The 19,765-nt window shown below is 42.1% G+C and overlaps 1 protein-coding gene across 1 annotated transcript in view; it reads right to left on the bottom strand.

The window, feature by feature from the left end:
* Positions 1 to 19,143, bottom strand: part of LOC148013354 (sphingomyelin phosphodiesterase) — a 31,557-nt gene extending 12,414 nt beyond the window's left edge. The window contains exon 1 of the mRNA XM_087667603.1: positions 17,097 to 19,143. Within this exon, the coding sequence (XP_087523729.1) occupies positions 17,097 to 18,611 (1,515 nt within the window). The 5' untranslated portion in view covers positions 18,612 to 19,143. The remainder of the gene's footprint in view (positions 1 to 17,096) is intronic.
* Between the last annotated feature and the right edge of the window lie 622 nt (positions 19,144 to 19,765).

Consider the following 19,765-nt stretch of genomic DNA (forward strand, 5'->3'; position numbering starts at 1 on the left):
TTGAAAAGTTGAAGGAAAAGATGACTTCCAAGTCTTATGCTTGTATTGCCTGATCTAAGAAAGTCACTCATAGTTCAATGTGATGCATGTGGTAACAACATTGGGGCTGTTCTTATCCAAGACGGCCGAGTTGTGGCTTATGAGAGCCAAATTCTCCACGGTGCAAAAAAGAATTTATAGGTCCATGAGAAAGAGCTCTTGGTAATAATTCATGCACTATCTACGTGAAAACATTATTTGTTGGGGGCTGATTTTACAGTTCAAACACATCATCAAACTTTGAGGTACTTTTTGACGCAAGCAAAGTTGTCAGAGAAGCATATGATATAGGCAAATTTTCTCTCTGTGTTTCATTTTCAGATTGTACAAATCGATGGTAAAAAGAATGTTAGGGCTGATGCACTATCACATAAGCCACAAATTTCAGTCGTTAACATGGTTTATCACACTCAGTTGGATGCTATGAAAGGGCAATATGTTGTTGATTCAGACTTTGCTAATGTTTATGATTAGCTTTGCAATGGCCAAAGGCACGAACACTTTGTGCTAAGAGATGGATTTCTAATGATATGTGGACGACTGTGTCACAAAGCGGTTAAGGCCTAAAGTCATCACTAAAAGTCATGCTCCTTCATATGCAAGACACAGAGATATTGATGCCACAATCAAGGCAATGGAGTATTTCTTTTATTGGCCAACTTTGAGGCATGATGTAGAACAGTTTGTTAAGACATGCATCGTATACCAGAAGGTAAAGCATGATAGGCAAAAGATGTCGAGTTTGTTGCAACCCTTGCCTATTCCAGATAGGCCTTGGCAAAGCATTACAATGGACTTTATTTTTTAGCTTCCTAAGACACCTACAAGGAATGATGGGATATGGACTATCATTTGCAGGTTTAGCAAACAAGCCCATTTCATTCCGGTGAGGAAGAAAATAAAGGCTGATCATATGGCACAATTGTTTTTGCGACATGTAAGTATCATGGTATGCCAAAGTTAACATTAGTGATCAAGATCCTCAGATGACTAGTTTATTTTGAAAGGGGTTATTAGAGAATATGGGTTTCACGTTAAAATTCTGATCATCCTTCCATCCACAGACAGATGGTCAATCTGAGAAAGCAAATTCCATAGTATTAGATCTTTTGAGGTGCTATATTTCAAACCACAAGACACAGTGGGAGCAATATTTGCCCTTGGTTGAGTTTGCTTACAACAACACAGTGCATAGTTCTACGGGCAAAGCTATATTTGAGGTGATTAAGGGTGGCAAGAAGGTACCACCTATTCTGCAAACTAAAAATAAGATCTTTCAAGCTGATCGTTATGTGGAAAACTTGGATGTAACCTATGCAAAGATAAAATATACACTTCAGAGGTCACAAGAGAAGCAAAAGAGAGAGTTGATCGCCACAGACGTGCTTTGCAATTTGCAAAGGATGATTATGTATTGCTGCGTTTTGAAAAGGCAAGGCTGAAAAAGATTAAAGGAAGAGAAAGATTGTACCCAAAGTTGAGTATGAGATACTATGGGCTCTTTCAGGTGTTGAAGAAGATCAACTATGTGGTATATTGGCTGAAATTACATCCACATTGGCAAATACACAATGTCTTTCATGTCAGTTTGTTGAGGTCTTTTCATGGTGATGTGTCAAAGGATATGTCTGCTGAAATTCAGCTTGAGGTTGAGAAGCTGGATGAGATTTTGGTACCCTAGCAAATTTTGACACATAAGGAAAAAAAAGCCAAAGGTAAAGTTTCCAGGAGATACTTGGTGAAATTTCAAAATTATTCATCAATGGATGCCAAATAGATGGAAGACGATGACTTTGCAGACCATCCTCAGTTGTTGCAGCTTTACCTGGATGCCTTTCAATTAGAGCTGACTTTAGTTCAAGCTCCATCAAGTTCAACAGAGCAAGGATCAGGAGTATTGCTGCCCGATGCTTAAGAGGGAGGTAGCACTTCCACTCCTTAAGTTATAGACAACTCTCGTATGTAGTGGATCCCGGATGTATTCAACATGCATCCAAGGTACAGCGCTAACAGTATGTTTGCCATGAGGTCACTACTTAGTGTACAAGTCACTGTGAGATATATACACGTGAGTATGAGTTTCACCCGAGCACTGAAACTATACTTTTGCATCAGCTTATGATCAATTTGGCATGAATTTGCCTCAATTTTGAAACAAAAATTCTGATCAGTTTCGGCTCATTTTTTTATCAGCTTGAGAACCGTTTATGGTCACTTTTGAGATCAATTTTGCATCAATTTTTGCATTGATTGCTAGTCTGTTTTTACAATGACTTTGTGATCGGATTGGGGTCACATTTACAACAATTTGTGATCAGCTCTTAGATCAGCAAGTGATCAATTTATGATCAAATTATGCTCAATTTTCAATGGTTTACATCTGGTTACATGGACACAACACATATTATGTTGCCATTGATGTTTTAGTCATGGTTTATGCTTGGTTATACTATGCTATGGTTTGGTTTTGCTAGATGGGTTAAGCTCATGAGAAATAGACATGTCACATGATAATCTGGCAATGTTTCTTGAGATTCTTTGCGAGTCTTATGTTATGTTATGATTGGCTGGTAATTTTCAGCATGTGTTGGGCATTTGGAACGGTGGAGCACTAGTGCGCAATGTTGTGTTAACTATGATACCTTGTGGAAATTCCAATCCACTATTTTGCTTTTAATGCATCTGCCAATGCAATCAAGGACGATTGCAAGGATTTTAAAGGGGAGAGTTGTCGTGAGGGCATGTATTTTTTAAACCTCATTTAACATATGGATTAATTTTTAATCACATGGTTAAGTGAATGTTGCACATGTGAGGTGTAACTAGGGTTAGAGTAAATTTACGAGCCCAGGATCTAAGGAAATCACAGGATGTCAAAGGCAAAAGTTGTTATAAGTTATGCCGCACAGGTACTTGGTGGTATCTAGTGCCAATTGTTAGCCTAGGTCATTCATTTGGCCATAGGTATCAGTTGGTGACATTAGGAAAGTGGCGTTTAATGGTACCTAACACCAATCTAATAGTGAAAGATGGCGAAGAGACACTTGGGAATGGAAGTTGCCTAGCCAATTTAATTATTGGCCAATCAGATTATTTTTCTCGGCACTGAAATAATTATTAGATTAATTTTCAGTATTTAAAGACTGAAAATTAATATTTAATTATGGATAATGCTGAAAAAACCATTTGGGAAGGCTATTAATTGTCAAAAATGCCCATGCAAGACTAAAAAACGTCTTTAGAGCTGTTGGAACTAAAAGGCCACAGCTGAGAGTTTGAGATCGAGCAAGAGTGAGCGTATGAGTGTGACGGTTGGAGTGAGTGGGAGCAGAGTGAAAGTCCAAGACGATAAGAGTAAGAATAAAATGTATTTATACTTAGGGCACGTAAAGGGCGCGTTCACATGTACAATGTACGTGTACTATATATACGGAGGTCACCGGGCCTTTATATCCCAATAGTTGGAACTGAAAGGGGACAGTTGAGAGAGTTTGAGATCGAGCAAGAGTGAGCGTATGAGTGTGACGGCTGGAGTGAGTGTGAGCAGAGTGAAAGTCCAAGACGATAAGAGTGTACCAACAAATGTGTTGGTACACAAAAAATAAAATGTATTTATACTTGGGGCACGTAAACGGTGCGTTCAAATGTACAGTGTACGTGTACTATATACTCAGAGGTCACCGAGCCTTTATATCCCAACAACCTCCCACTTAAAGGTCCAATATGAACCTCTAGCTAACCAACTCCCAATAGTCAAATGCAATGCTTATCCTGAGCTCTGCTTAGACTTTTAGTAAGAACATCTACAAGGTTATCTTGTGTTTTAATCTTAGTCAATGTGATTTGACCATCTTCCAGAATCTGTCTGATGAAGTGATATCGCACATCTATATGCTTCGTGCGTGAATGATACATGGCATTCTTAGCCAAATACACATCACTCTGGCTATCACATCCCAAAACTGCAATACCCATAGACATGCCGAGATCATCTGCAAGTTTGCTCAACCATATAGCTTCCTTAGAAGCTTCAATAGCTGATATGTATTCAGCTTCAGTGATACTCAGTGCAACAATGTTTTGCAACCTGGAACACCAAGAAACAACCCCACCAGCACAACTGTAAAGACATACCAGCTGGTGGACCTACGAGTGTCCAAGTCATCTGCCATGTCTGCATCACAATAACCCTGCAAACTAAGTGCACCCTACCCATAGCAAATACTTTTTCTTTGTGTACCCTTAAGGTATCGAAGAATACACTTGACAGCCTCCCAATGTGCTTTGCCAGGATTTGACATAAACCTGCTAACAACTCCCATTGCATAAGCAATGTCTGGACGAGTAGCAACCATAGCATACATAAGAGAGCCACAAGCTGATGCATAAGGAACTCCCTTCATAGCATTTGCTTCCACGTCATCTTTCGGGCTATTGGCTTTGCTAAGCTTGAGATAAGGAGATAAGGGTACCCCAAAAGGCTTAGCTTCAGCCATGTTAAATCTGTTCAGTACCTTTCCAATGTACTTTTCTTGAGATAAAAACAACAATTTCTGCATTCTATCTCTACGAATCCTCATGCCCAAAATATGCTCTGCATTTCCTAAATCTTTCATGGAGAAAGCTGATTTCAGCTGATTTTTGAGAGCATCCAAGCTAGTCTTTCTTTTCCCAGCTAGTAACATATCATCCACATATAAAACAAGTATTATGGGGCTGCTATCTGTATCCTTTTCCATGTACAAGCAATGATCTGCATGGCTGCATGTAAACTCATGAGATAGCATAAAAGTATCAAACTTTTTGTACCATTGCCATGGTGCTTGCTTCAGCCCATACAGGCTACGTTTTAGCTTACACACCATCTGCTCTTTTCCAAAAACTACAAAGCCCTCGGGCTGTTTCATGTAGATTTCCTCATCAATGTCACCATGTTACATCCATTTGATACAGCTCTAAATCCAAAACAACAGTAAGAGGAAAAAGCACACGTAAAGTGATCATCTTCACAACAGGTGAGAAGACCTCTTGAAAGTCAATCCCTTCCTTTTGTGCATAACCTTTTGGCAACTAGCCTTGCCTTGTACTTGGGTTTCCCATCAACTGTCTTGACTTTGTACACCCATTTGTTTGGAAGTGGCTTTCTTCCCTTTAGTAATGACACAAGATCCCAAGTATCATTTGCATATAGAGATTTAATCTCTTCCTGCATAGCTAGCTTCCACTTACTGCTGAACTCACATGACTTGACCTCTTTGTATGTAAGAGGCTCACCCTCATCTGTAAGCATCACATAATGCAAGGAGGGGTCAAACCTATGCGGTTGCCTTCTTACGCGTGTAGACCTGCGTACCCAATGATCAACATTTTCAGGAATTGGGTCTACATGAAGAGGTATATTATTTTCAGCATTCATTTGTTGCTGTAAACCATTTTCAGTATGCTGTTCATGCTGTACAGCACCTTCGTTTTCATTTCCAGCACCTGCATTTTCATAATCAGCAAGCCTATCTTGCTGTCCATGACCTCCTTGTGCTTCTATTTGCTGTCCATCATCATCTGGCTCAAAAGTAACCAGCTGATCATCAGTTTCAACATATGGTACACCACCTTGAGGCTCATTTTCTGAAGTTATGGGTGGCTGCAAACTCTGAAATTTCACCTTTTTCAGATCTTCATTAGAGGCTAAAGAGCCTTTCAACAATTTTGCCTCATTAAACACAACATTATGGCTGCGAATAATTTTCTTGGACTGAGGTAACCACACTCTGTAGTCAAATTCACCCTCATCACCATAGCCCGTGAAAATGCCTTTGGTGGATTTTGGGTCAAGTTTGTTCCTCAGCTCATCCCTAACATGTACAAAAGCATCACAACCAAATATACATAAATGGTCATATGAGGCCGATTTGCCAGACTAAATCTCCTTAAGGATGCCATTATTTAAGGACCTATTTGGAGAGCGGTTGCAAATGTGAACCACATTTTTGAGTGTCTCTCCCCAAAATGCATGAGGGAGATTGGCAATGAACAACATGCACCGCACTTTTTCACATAAAGTCTTGTTATATCTTTCAGCCACCCCATTTGAAGGACTGTAAGGGGCTATAAGCTCCCTCTTAATGCTATGTAAGTCACAAAATGACTTGAATTCAGTCAATGTGAACTCACCCCCATTATCAATTCTCAAGCATTTCATCTTTCTATCTATCTGAGTAGTCACAAATGCATGAAAAGTTTTAAAAATAGCAAACACTTCACTTTTCTTTTTCAGCAAGTACACCCAAAACTTCTTGGAACAATCATCGATAAAGGAGATAAAATATGCAGCACCACCAAATGATTTCACGGGCATACTACATACATCAGAATGCACTAAGTCCAAGACATTGGACTTACGAGAGACACCACAATAAAAGGAATTTTTTATTTGCTTTCCAAACTGACACTCATTACAAAAATCAAGTTTAGAGCCTTTTCCATCAACCCTCTTCAGAGAGGTAAGAACATCAAGTCCTTTTTGGCTCATATGGCCTAATCTCTTATGCCATAACTCCAAGTGGCTGCAAATTTCAGCAACTGCAAGAAACTTGCCATTCAAGGCTTTACAATGCAAACGATACAATGTGCCCTTCTTGGTTCCTTTTGCAATCAACATGGAACCCTTTTTTACTTTCCACAAACCACCACCAAACAGTGTGGTGTAGCCATGCAAGTCAAGCTGACCAACAAATAGTAAACTCTTTTTAATGCCAGGCACATATCTAACATCTTTCAACACAAGCTCTTGACCATTGTCTAAAGACAAGTGTACGGTGCCAATTCCATCAATGCTGCAAGCATGGTTATTTCCAAGGTACACCTTTCCATAACTGCCTGCATTAAACATAGCGAAACACTCCAAGCAAGGAGTTACATGGAAAGAGGCACCAAAGTCTACAATCCAAGTCTGAGTGACACCATCATCAACTGATAAGAGTGCATCAATCACATCAGCCTTGGTAATCTGCATATCCTGCATGTGACATACAAGGGCATCATAATCAACTACACATAATACATCAGCCTCTGTATCTGAAAGCTCCTCTATGACCACACTGGAGGCCACATTGGCCTTTTCTTTGCCTTTGGATGTCTCCAATGCATCTGTCTTTTCTTCCTTCTTCTTTTTATCTCCTGCATTCTTCATTCTCTCTTGTTCCTTCTTGTAGTACCTGCAATCAGGTTTCTTGTGGCCCTTCCGACCACAATGATAGCAAGTAATGTCACTCTTATCCTTTCCTTTGCTCTTGCTCCTATTTCTCTGCCCTGCATATGCATTTTTCTTTTCAGCCCTGCCTCTTACATTATAAGCTGAGTTGTTGCCTTCTCCACTAGACATACGTCTAATTTCTTCATATAAGATATGTTAGCGGAGTATTTGTCAGCTCATGTGTGAGTCTGAGCTTGATCTGGGCTGGGCATTTTTATTAGGTATTTTAGGTTTTTTTCTGGTGTGGCATTTTATGCCAGTGGAGCATTTTTAAGCACCAGTCGGCCAGCATTAATGCTGTCCGACCAGCATTATTATTGCTCCCCACTTTTTCAACCTATTTATACTCAGTGCTCCTCCTCAGTCAGTACATCATCTTCACCATCTGCAGACTCTGTGGAGAGAGGAGCTGGAGCCACTGCCAGTGCCCACGCAGCCAGTGACTCACTGTTGTATGCGACTGTCTCGTGTTCAGATATATGGATTCCATTTCCCGTGCATACATCTGAGTTCTCATCTGTATCGTGTTCTTTTCTTTTCTCTTTTTGTCTTGTGTTTCAGCAGTTTATTTCAGCACATGTTTATGCTTCCATAGCTGCTCCACTTCTGACATGGTATCAGTTTTCAGGATCTGTGCTCCTGCTGTGTTTTCTTGCTGATTTCAGGACTGTTTTGTACCCCTGCTGATCAGGCGGCTGCTGCTCATACAGGCGACCTGTTTGACCTACGTTTTCTGCAGTTTTACCATCGCCTGCTGCCTCCGCACCCTCTGCTGCCTGTGTTTTCTATCAGCAGCTGCTGGCGACAGTTTTCTACCTGTTTTCCTGCAGTTTACAGCCTGCGTTTTTGCTGATTCAGCATCTCTCGTGGCTGGGCGACTGTTAATTCAGGCCGTTTTTGCTGTTTTTGGCAGTTTTTGATTGATTTTTTGCCTTTCTACAACAGATTTTGTCTTCTATTGATCAGATTTTGGGTTATATTGTATGTGAACTCTCATTTTCTGCAGTCTGTGCTTGTGTTTTGGTTGTGTTTCCTCTCTAAATTCCATCTCTTCTCTACTTCTCTTCTTATCCTCTCCATATAGCTCCTCCGTGCACTTCCACTGATGATAAGTTACATGGACCTGATTATCTCACATGGAGTGCTGTCATGAAAGCTTGGTTTGTGCAGAAGCAGTTATGGTACATCGTCTGTGAAGCTCTTCCCGACCTCTTCGTCCTTTTCCTCTTCCTGAAGACTTTGATGAGGACAACCATGAGGAAGCGGTGCTCACATGGGACTCGGACGATACCCGTGCTTACTCGGCGTTGCTTCGGTGTATTTCTAAAGCGGTCTTACCGGCGGTTACCTCCTGTAGGACATCTCCTGAAGTATGGCACAAGTTGCAGCACATGTACGAGGCACCTTCCACCATGTGGGCAATCACACTTTATGGCCAGCTCCAACAGATGAAGTTTGAGCCGAAAGATACTATTCAGTCTTTTCTTCTTCGTGTTACGCAAGTACAGGACCAGCTTCGGTACATGCAATCTGCTCTTCCCGAGGCGCATCTCGTCGGGACGGTCCTCTACAAGCTCCCCCCAGAGTTTGATGGAGTGGCCAATGCTTTGCGAGCGCAGACATCATCGACTCCTGTCAGTTTTACACATATGACCTCGATGCTTCTTGAGCATGAGACATCCTTAAGATTACAGGGGCGGCTTCCGGCACATTATGGAGGCGAGGCTTATGTAGCTTCAGAGAGGGGTAACGGGAAGAAGAAGTCGAAGGCCCAATGTTACCACTGTGGCAAGAAGGGACATTTGCGGAAGGACTGCAAGACGTTAGCGGCTTCCACGAAGAAGGAGCAAAAGACGAGGCGGGCTGTTGACTCTAATGATGAGTCCTCTCCTTCATCAGACTCCGACTCTGATCCTCCAACCAAGGTGAAGTCCAAGGCGCGGAAGGGATCCTCTTCTTCGGATCGCAGAAAGGGCTTGGTGGCCCCTTCCTCGGCTGCTTTCTAGTGGTGGTGATGAGGTCATCCCTCACGACTCTCTTGTGCCAAAGAGGGAGTGTGCGCGGGTGTTCAGATGGGGCAGCCGCACCTCATCTATACTTTTATACAGGTGCACAAGTTCCAGAGAGGGACGTCCCTGACGCATCGACTTCAGTCTGTCGGAATCAAATCCTGGAGCTGGGATTGATATCCAGGTTTATGATGAGCTGGTTATCTCACAGAGAACGGGAGGCTTTCGTCTGGTGCTCACATGAGGGGACACTTTGGCGGTCTGGCCAAAGGCGGGGAATCCATGGTCACATATGTTTAGCGGCATTTTTGACAGGATGGTCTTGTATGCTACTGTGAGACATTGGTGATGCACACAGAGACATGCTATGATCTTCTCTATTTTCAGATGTTTGGTACGATCAACATCGACATCAAGTTCTCTCCGAGGCACCTTGGTGGTAGCTTGATCACCCACTACTTGGGTATCCATGGTTCTACTTGGTGGTTCTATGTTGTATAGTTTCTGATCCCTTTTCATTGTACTATTGTATTGTATCACATCACCCATGATCTGAGAGAGGGTGTTAGCAGAGTATTTGTCAGCTCGTGTGTGAGTCTGAGCTTGATCTGGGCTGGGCATTTTTATTAGGTATTTTAGGTTTTTTTTTGGTGTGGCATTTTATGCCAGTGGAGCATTTTTATGCACCAGTCGGCCAGCATTAATGCTGTCCGACCAGCATTATTGCTCCCCACCTTTTCAACCTATTTATACTCAGTGCTCCTCCTCAGTCAGTACATCATCTTCACCATCTGCAGACTCTGTGGAGAGAGGAGCCGGAGCCAGTGCCAGTGCCCACGCAGCCAATGACTCACAGTTGTATGCGACTGTCTCGTGTTCAGATATATGGATTCCATTTTCCATGCATACATCTGAGTTCTCATCTGTATCGTGTTCTTTTCTTTTCTCTTTTTGTCTTGTGTTTCAGCAATTTATTTCAGCACATGTTTATGCTTCCACCGCTGCTCCACTTCTGACAAGATAGAATCCCTCACCCCATCATATGAGAGATTGGGGTTACTGCTGAGTGAAACCACCAAGGTTTCCCACGAGTCCGGCAGTGTCATGATCAAAAAGATCGCCCTCAACTTATTATCATCAAAGTCCACGTTTGAATCTTTGAGTTGATTTAGAATCCCTGTAAGTGCACTCAAGTGCTCAGCTGCAAGCTTTGACTCATCCAGTCACATATTCACCAACTTGCGCATTAAATGCACCTGATTATCAGGTGTGGTGATCTCATAAGTAGTCTTCAGCTTCTCCCATATTGCATAACCTGTGTCTAAACCCTTAATGTCTGTCAGAATGTCATCGGTGACACCCATCTTTATGTAAGCCACATCCTTTTTATTCACTCTGGCCCAATATGCATCAGACATTAGTGCGGGTTTATCTTCTTGTAAAGCATCCTCACAATCCTTCACGAACAAAATGCCCTGCATACGGTCTTTCCAAAGGTAAAAGCCATGACCATCAAACCGTTTGATCTCCATCAAACTCTTGATGTCTGAACTGAAAGAAGTTGCAGCCATTTTATCACGAACACAAGAGTAAATGCACTAGTCTGCGGAAGCACAAGCTGAACCAGCAAAATACCCTGCTGTTTTTCCTCAACCAAAAATAAATCTCTGCTGTTTATACATTAACCAGCCACTGTACGGGCAAAAGATGCAGAAATTTACCAAAATTCTGTGCAAATCCCCAAAATTTCAAGCCCAAATTTGCATGAATGTCAGCCAATCTAACCCATCTGAGTAAAGCTTTGCCAATACATGAAAAGCCCCAAATTTTTGGGATCTAATGTCAGGAAATTTTGCCCAAAAATGCAAAATTTCAACAAAATTGGCAAAATCCCCAATTTAATTGAGGTCACCGCTCGGAATGTCTGCAATTTCTGACTCAAAAGTCACTGACAAGCATGAATGATGCCAAATCTGGAAAAAGCCCCAAATTCTGTGGCCAGATTTTGCACAGATTTTGAAACTATGCCTCTGGTGTGTGAACTCCCACCAAGGAGGAGAGATTAAAGAAAAAAAAAAAATTTAAGTTTGGGATTTACGAAATGACGAGGGGGGGGGAATCCGTTGACCCTGCCCCGTCACGTCTAATGTTGCACTTGCCCGCCGGCGCTGCCTGTCTATCGCCCATCACGCGACCTCTGCGCCCCATCACGTCTGACGTCACACTTGCCTGCCGGCGCCGCCTGCCTGTTGCCTATCATGCGACCTCAACAAGTCATCACGACTCCTGCCACGTCTCCACGCTACCAGTCGCCCGCTACCCGCAGAGGTCGATGCCTATCGCCAGCTTGCAGAAAGTCGCCTACTGGTCCACGACACGAAAGCTCGGTCGCTCGCCTACTGGTTCACAACACGAATGCTTAGTTGCCCTCCTGCTGGTTGTTTTCAACTGGTAAGACGTTGGGAAGCATGCACAGAACCTTAGGCTCTGATACCAGTTGTTGGAACTGGAAGGACACAGCTGAGAGAGTTTGAGATCGAGCAAGAGTGAGCGTATGAGTGTGACGGCTGGAGTGAGTGTGAGCAGAGTGAAAGTCCGAGACAATAAGAGTGTACCAACAAATGTGTTGGTACACAAAGAATAAAATGTATTTATACTTAGGGCACGTAAAGGGTGCATTTACATTTACAGTGTACGTGTACTATATACATGGAGGTCACCGGGCCTTTATATCCCAACATAGAGACTGGAGAGAGGCATTTTTTTGTGTATTCAACCAACGAGAGAGAGAGGAGATGCTGCTGATCTGATTTGCAACCATTGGAGAACCTTCTAAGGCAGCCAGGGAAAGGAGAAGACCAATCAACAACAAGTGACAGCATCTAGCGACTGTTGAGATAGGGCAGCAATAGTAAAAAACTGATTTTCTTCAATTCTTTGCATCTACAAGGTGTTGAGATAAGGCAACAACAGTAAATGACAGATTTTCTTCAGATCTTCGCGAATAAAGTCTGAATTTTCTCTCTCCTAAACATGCTTTCTCATCTCCCAACCTTTCTACAACCTTGCTCTAAAAATTACAGCATTGAGATTACCAGAGGCTGAGAAATTAGAGATTTCTCTACTGTAAACCCTAATCTACAACAAAAATTAGGGTTTAACAACAGCCTCGAGAAACGTACCAAAAATTGAAAGCTTCAAGACTTGAATTCAACAAGGCTGTTTTTAGCCTATTCAAGTGAAGGGACCATCAAATCATTGAATTTGGGGCATTTTCGATCTCCATCAAAGCGAGGAAAGGCCAATTGATTGCCCGAATCAAGGGGCAAATCAGATTGAAGACATGCTGGTCATTTTGAGTAACAAGGGGAGTTGGAATATCGAAAGGGATTGGGAGAATCCCATTGTACGTCAACTTCTTCTTCAATTAAGTTAAATAAATACCAAAAGGGGCACCAGTTTTGGGGCCAACAAGGTGTCCAATGTCCAAGATTATATGGTAAAGTGTGCATTTCAATTTTGTGAATTTGTTAATTGCTGTAAATAGTGCTTAATCAAGTTATTTACCACCCTATCAAAGGAGGAACACTAGTTACACAAAGCTTCTTTTGGGACATCTAAAGAAAACAATTTGTTAATTACTTTAGTTTGCATGGTAAGAGCGTTTAGTTGATTTAATTGTCTACAATGTAATAGAGGTAATCATGGTTTTGAATGTTATTTTATTTGATAGGCTTTTTTCAATATGCAAAATCAGCCGATAATAGGACCAGTAAAGGTCTTCAACTAATACAAAGAAGAGAGCTTCATCCAAACCTCTACTATAGTCCAAAGTCTACAAACATGTACTACAACAAAATCCTATAAACTCATAAGGGAAAAGAATCAAACTCTAAAGTTTCCAAACGACAACTTAGTCCATAGTAGAAGCAATGTGAAATTCCTCCACGAGACAAGGTATCAATGTAGCAACAAATCACTGTAAGTCTAAGGTATTGAATATGCGCTCCACTTTGCAAGATCGAATGGAGTACATGGTGCCATCAAGTTGATCCTCCTTGGGCAACAATGGAAGTACGAATACTTGTACAAATGGTGCCACAATGGCATGAAAGGTCCTTTAATGGTACCTTGTTAAAAACGTATAAAGCAGAGGGAGAACAAGGTAGAGAACAAGGTAGATCCAAACTTTTGGACCTATCAAAGTGACAATCTCTATATGATCCTAGCTCTAATCTTCGATCTTCATGTCACTCTCTATGATCTTTGGTAAGTGGGACCGCAAATCTTCAAAAGAATGGATTGGCTCCTCATCTGAGTCATCAAACACATTGAACCAATAGTCCATAGCTTTCAAGGAAATCTACAAACATGCAACAAATTGTTGTGTTTTGGTATTGGGCTACCTGAATGAACAAAGAAGAAATCAACTACACCTTGCAAAAGGAAGATATAGATGCCTTGAGACAATTTTAAAAAAGAACAAAAACACAAAGTGACAAGAAGCAAGAAGAGAGGGCAAAGAATGAAAGACAAAACCTGCATTGAACTCGAAAGAACAACAAATACAATATAGACTCATCAATCCATGCACACAATCCAAAGTTTAATTGAGGGCATATAATGACAAAGAGAAGGACTAGATGATGAAGGAACACCACCGGAAGTGAAAGAGACTGGAACTAACAAGAGATGTGTGTTGCCACTAATTGAGGCTGCTATAAATAGCCAAGGACCTCCAAAACTAGCTAACTACATCATGATGGAGCAAAAAAGTTGTTTGTCCTACTACATGTAATAATTTGGCAAGGGCAATGCTGATCACCATGAAAAAATTGGTCACCCCACTATTGATAGTGTGAACACAACCTCCATTTCACTGAAAAAGAAACACATTGGGTTGGTTCCTAAAACAACCAATGTAAACACATTAAACACTAAAATTAACTTAAGAATATAATGCACGCTCTAAAAAGAATTGCCTTCTCTGTCAAAACACATGAAATGACAAACGAATAGAATGTCAAAGCTCCTTGTGTCCCGTCTAACTCAAACTGAGAATCACAAGCAAGAGATGACTATGCATGACACAATGACTACTAGCAAAGAGAGCGCACTCACTAATTTTGGACTATGAGAGCAAATCAAGGTGAGGAGTTTACCTCCCATGAGTATTGACAGTAGTGTTCTTCTCATGGCATTCAAGTGAAGTATGCTAGTGTTTGACACACAATCAAAGGATAGTGTGGTGCAATAGTAGAATAGGATAGTGTTGGAGATGACCCTCTTCATTCTTGGGCATTGTGGACTACCTCATACAATCATATGGGATGGGTTTTGGAAAAGGGTCCCTTGTCACCAAAAAGGCTCTAATGTCAAGCTGTGATTGGAATTACACAATGGAAGGAGATAGGACTAGGACAAGAAGCTAGAAAATGCCTATTCCATGTTACTATGCCTCGTATTCTTTGGGGTTAGGTTGTGTCCACTACACTTTCCATTCCAAAGAGGCTTTTCATGGGAGAAAGCCCTTTGTTTCTTGTTTTCACATTTTTTATTGAGATGCTTATTTGCATGTGCCTAAGGAGCAAAGGACAAAATTTGATTATTTAGTCCAAGTTTCACATCTTCATTGGCTACAACCAAGCCAACCAAGGCTATCACTTTTATGATCCCATCTCCAAGAAGCTTACAATTGACCACAACGTCATCTTCCTAGAGGATATCCATCACTCCTTCTTCTAATTCTACTAGCATAGAGGCATAGCCTCTCACTATTTAAGAGCCACCCCTTCAGCTTTTACTTCTACCCCTACTTCCTACTCTATAGAGGCTTCTACCCCACTACCACCCACAATCTAAGTTACCCACGAGTACCCCCAAGCTTCGCCTCATGTTAGTTAGCAAGGACCACACCAAGTTTCAACTCCCTCTCCACCAATGTCTAAGCCTCAATCATCGCTTATAAATCCTCAATCATTTCAAACTCTCATGCAAGAGCTTGGGTCCACTCGTTTTTTAAGACTAGTTGGAATGGCCTTACTCAAATCACAAAGTATTTAGCATTTCCAAAGCCACTAGCATGTTGGTTCACTTAGTGTGAATTATACCTTGATTCACAAGATTATGGGAGACAATGACCCTACTTCAATTGAGGAGACTTTGACAAGATACATGGTGCCACACCCTATAGGATGAGGTTGAAGCCATTGAAAGGAAAAACACTTGGTTCCACTTTCTCTTCAAAGAAACATGATTGGGGAGAAATGGGTCTACAAGACCAAGAATCAAGTTGATACCACCTTAAACAAGTGCAAAGCCAAGCTTGTTGCCAAGGGTTTTGCTCAAAAGCCCAACTTACAAAGATATTTGACTCAACAAGTCGCATGTCTACCATTTGACTAATTTTGGCATTATCAACTTATCATGGTATGTTTATCAAATGGACACATTAATAATGATCCTTAAGAGGAGATTTATGAGCCATCATATTTTTGTGTCCCAAGCTCAAAGGATCATCTTTACCAATTGCGAAGGGTCCTCTACGAGCCCGAAGCAAGCACCCAAAGCTTGGTATCCACTATCAACCAATAGACTCTTTCTTGACCATGGCTTCGAACAATCTAATTATGGCCCCAACATCTATCTCAAATTATATGATGCGGTGCGAAGATATGCCATTTTGTATGTTGAAGATTTGATCATTATTGGGAGTCATTGTGAGCCCATTGCACACAAGAGATGCTTAGTACTACGTTTGAGATGACAATTCTTGGACTTTCTCACCTTTTCCAAAATGATTTCATGCCCCATGGACCCAACGTCTAAGTTGTCCTAGCATTCATCACATAAATGGTGGAGATCATTGGACACAAGTGCCTTGTTAAACCCTTGATATGGCTCATTCATACCAACCAAATGTTTCTTTCACACTTACCATCTTGAGTTGTACTTACAAGACACCCTGAGTCATCAGATTTTTGTATGGAGCACACGTTTCAATGACAAGTTGTACATATTTAGACTAGGCCAATGATAGACTCTTGGAGATCTACAAGTTTTTGTTTTACCCTTTGGGCCACATGCCATTTCTTGGAGCAACACAACCTACTATTACTACACCTTCCACATAGGGTGCATCCATGACAAGGAGCTCAACTTGGTTAGTGTCGCACAACAAACAATGCGGTGGATATTTTCCTGAAGGCTCTTCCATTGCCTTTGATTCTTCGTCTTTTGAGTCCCCTAGGAGTTCAAGCACTCCCACAATCTAAGAGGGAGTGTCAATGGTCATGGCCATCTCTTGGTTGTGACCCCTACATTGAGTCACTAAAGGATATTAAAAGCTCTATCTAGGTCCACTCATTTTTGCCACTTTGTTTTATTATCTTTTATTCCTATTGTTTGGCCCCATCCATCTTTTTGTCAGTACATACTAGCTAACAAGCCAAGAAAGTAATAACATTTATGATATTGTTGTATTCTTAGAAATGAAAGAGATGGCCTTGGCCCCACAGCCATGTGGAGGATGACAAGTTCGAGTGGCTCAGAAGGAATCAAAAGGGTAAGACCTAACATGTTCTTAGATTGGGAAAGTAGAAACATGGCAATGTACCATGGATACCTATACCCATGAATGAACATGATAATATGCCATCTCCTGACTTTAGAGCATATGAGAGCTTAAACATCTTAGCCATCCTTAATAAGCTTAACCCACATATTAAAAGATGGAATAGCTACCACTGCAGTCATATCCGACAACAGTTAAACCAAAGAGAGAGATGCAATGGTACCTTTGCAGTCACATCCAACACTGACTCTAAATCAGCCCGAACAAACTTAAGCGCAAACTCCAGAAAGTGGACCACAAGAGAGACATAGAATGGATAATTTGCCAGCACATAAACCTGCCATTGATCAGAAAAACAACTCATATTGCCAACACCTTCTGTTGGTTTTGTCTCCATCTTTGTTCCTGATTTGGTCTCAACATGTGAATCCCATGGCTGTAGATAATCCAGCCACAAATCTACCAAGTGGCAAGATTGCCTCACAGGACTTCCAACTGGCCAAAATTGAAATGCTCGGCAGAGGAACCTGTACAATGGTCTCTGCAATAGTTGAAGGCCACAAGAAAAGTCTGAACTGCCACCTGCCCTGTATGATGTCAGAAATGTGGAACTCCCAGAATAATGTTGAAAATCAGGACTCCTGGGAGTCCCAAGGGCATGAGAATAGACTGCACGTGATTGCAGCTCTACAGATTCCCTTACAAGACTATTAGTATGATTAATCACCAATCTTACAGCTTCAGACAACTCTAAACCTGGAGGTACAAATGCAGTTCCAAGGAGTCCCAACTGAGCAGTGCCAAGAGAATCCAGTGTTGGCCATGGGTCATCTTTCATCAGCCAAAATTCCACAAAGGTCAGCAGTAAAAATTCACACCTTGACAAGGCATCTGTTCTTTGAATCTTGGGGGTGAAGCTCGAGAAGTCACCTGCCTGAGCAAAATGAACCAAATACGAATGCAAAAGTTGAAGGTACAAGCCATGTCGAGATGCACCAGCTCCATGATTGAATGGATAGTGAAGGCCTGAAACCCAATGACCTAGCGATCTTATTTGACTCGATTTTGATGCAGACCTGGGCTTTCTGCCAGAGGATTGTGGCTGCCCAATGCCATTCTCTTTGCAAACTACATAATACGCGAACCAGAACATGTAATACTCAAAAATATCAAGCTGCACCTGGAGACCCCCAGTCACATCAACTTTTATTCGATGTTTGAACAGGTTGGAGGACTCTGAGAGCAGCAATGCACCTTTTGGAGCATACAGGAGTCGGCGAACACGCAAAGGGAGGCGTTCATTCGGGAAAACAAACTGAAGAGCATTTTCTCTGTCAATGGCAAGGAGGGAGGCGAAAAGAGGGCCGGTTGGGGAGAGGAGGGAGAGAAGGGCTCGGGCTGAGCAGCCATCACCCGAGGACGACGCATGGGCAAGCCATCCTAAAGTGGTGGGAGACGAAGATGGAGAGTCTTGAAATCCGAAGATTCTTTGCAAGAGCACAGAGAAGCACAACCGGAAGAAGTCTAGGGTGGTCTCAGGGGGCTGATGGAGGAGAAGGGACTCGATGAAGCTGCAGGCGAGGGGGATGGCATCGTCGGTGCAGGAGATGAGGAAGGAGCGGAGGCTCTCGGCATCTAGGTTGGGTGGGAGGGGGGGGCTTGCAGATGGAGGAAGGATAGCAGCCGCTGCCGTGGCAGGCAGAGGAGGGCAGGGAGAAGCCATGGCCATGCCCATCATCAATGCAGAAGTTCCGTGGCCATGGGCCAGCTAGGGTTTATCAAGAGGAATATGAAAGAGTAGGGCTTAATGCAAGTGGAGGCAATGGAGTGGTGATGGTAATGGGTATGCGGCCTTCAGCGTGATGCACCTCAAGGGCACGTTTTAGCACACAGGTGAGATCTCCATAGCTGCTGCTGCAATGCATGCGCATGGGGTGCGTGTGGGTTTATTCAAATAAAAGATGGAGCTTGCCGCCACAAACCGGAAAAAGGGAAATTTGCAAAATAACGGTGGAGAGAAAACTTTATCCCTGGCTATGGTTTTGGAACGTCTCTGTCTGTCTCTTCTCGCACATTCATATCTCAAGCAGTCATCGCCATCTTCTTGCCTGACCTGCCTCTGCAGCTACTTCTTTCGTCCTCTTCTTCTTCTTTCTTGTATTAGAAAGAGACGCGCCTTTCTTCCCCCACTGAACTCTGCCATTACGGCTTCCTTATTAGGCTAATCAGGGGTTTAAATCCTTCAAAGCTTCGTGATATCTTGAACGAGCCGCTTTCAATCCCCCGGCCCGCCTTACCTACTTACCGATGCTTTCTTAGCTTACCCTCGTTCACAAGGAAAAATGACCTTCCCTTGATTCCCCCAATTACATTGACTTGACACCTCTCTACGTCTAGGAAATTTGCTAGGCTTCTCTCGAAGTCTTCCTCAAATCCATGACTTGTGTGGTTCCTCAAGTTGAAGACATGACATCGCAAACTTCTTAAAGCTCCTCGCTTAAAGTACCTTCATTTGAGGACGGATCTTCGATGTTAATTCACACTAATATCCATCCTTGATGTAGTTCTTTGCATCATAGATTTGCAAGGCCAACCAATAACATGACACTCTTTATTGCAATGATTGACAATTTCTTACCATAGTCATTTGAACGGTAACAACAATCCTAGGGTGGGGGTTGCTAAATTTAGAGATCCAATTTTTTAGCAATCTAGAATGAAAAGTCCATCAAACAAAGGTTTAATACCCACTTTTCAACATAGATTGAAACATCATCCATTTGAGCTCATGCAAAACTGCTCATGCAGACTTGCAACAGATTCACCTTGTCCTCATTCCCTTTTCACAACACTTAGTCTAAGTATGAGATGTGGTTTCCCATAACCATATTG

The sequence above is a fragment of the Lygodium microphyllum genome, chromosome 26 (assembly GCF_053477565.2).
Source record: "Lygodium microphyllum isolate KBCC chromosome 26, Lygodium_microphyllum_v1.1.10, whole genome shotgun sequence".
In the NCBI taxonomy this organism is placed as follows: Eukaryota; Viridiplantae; Streptophyta; class Polypodiopsida; order Schizaeales; family Lygodiaceae; genus Lygodium; species Lygodium microphyllum.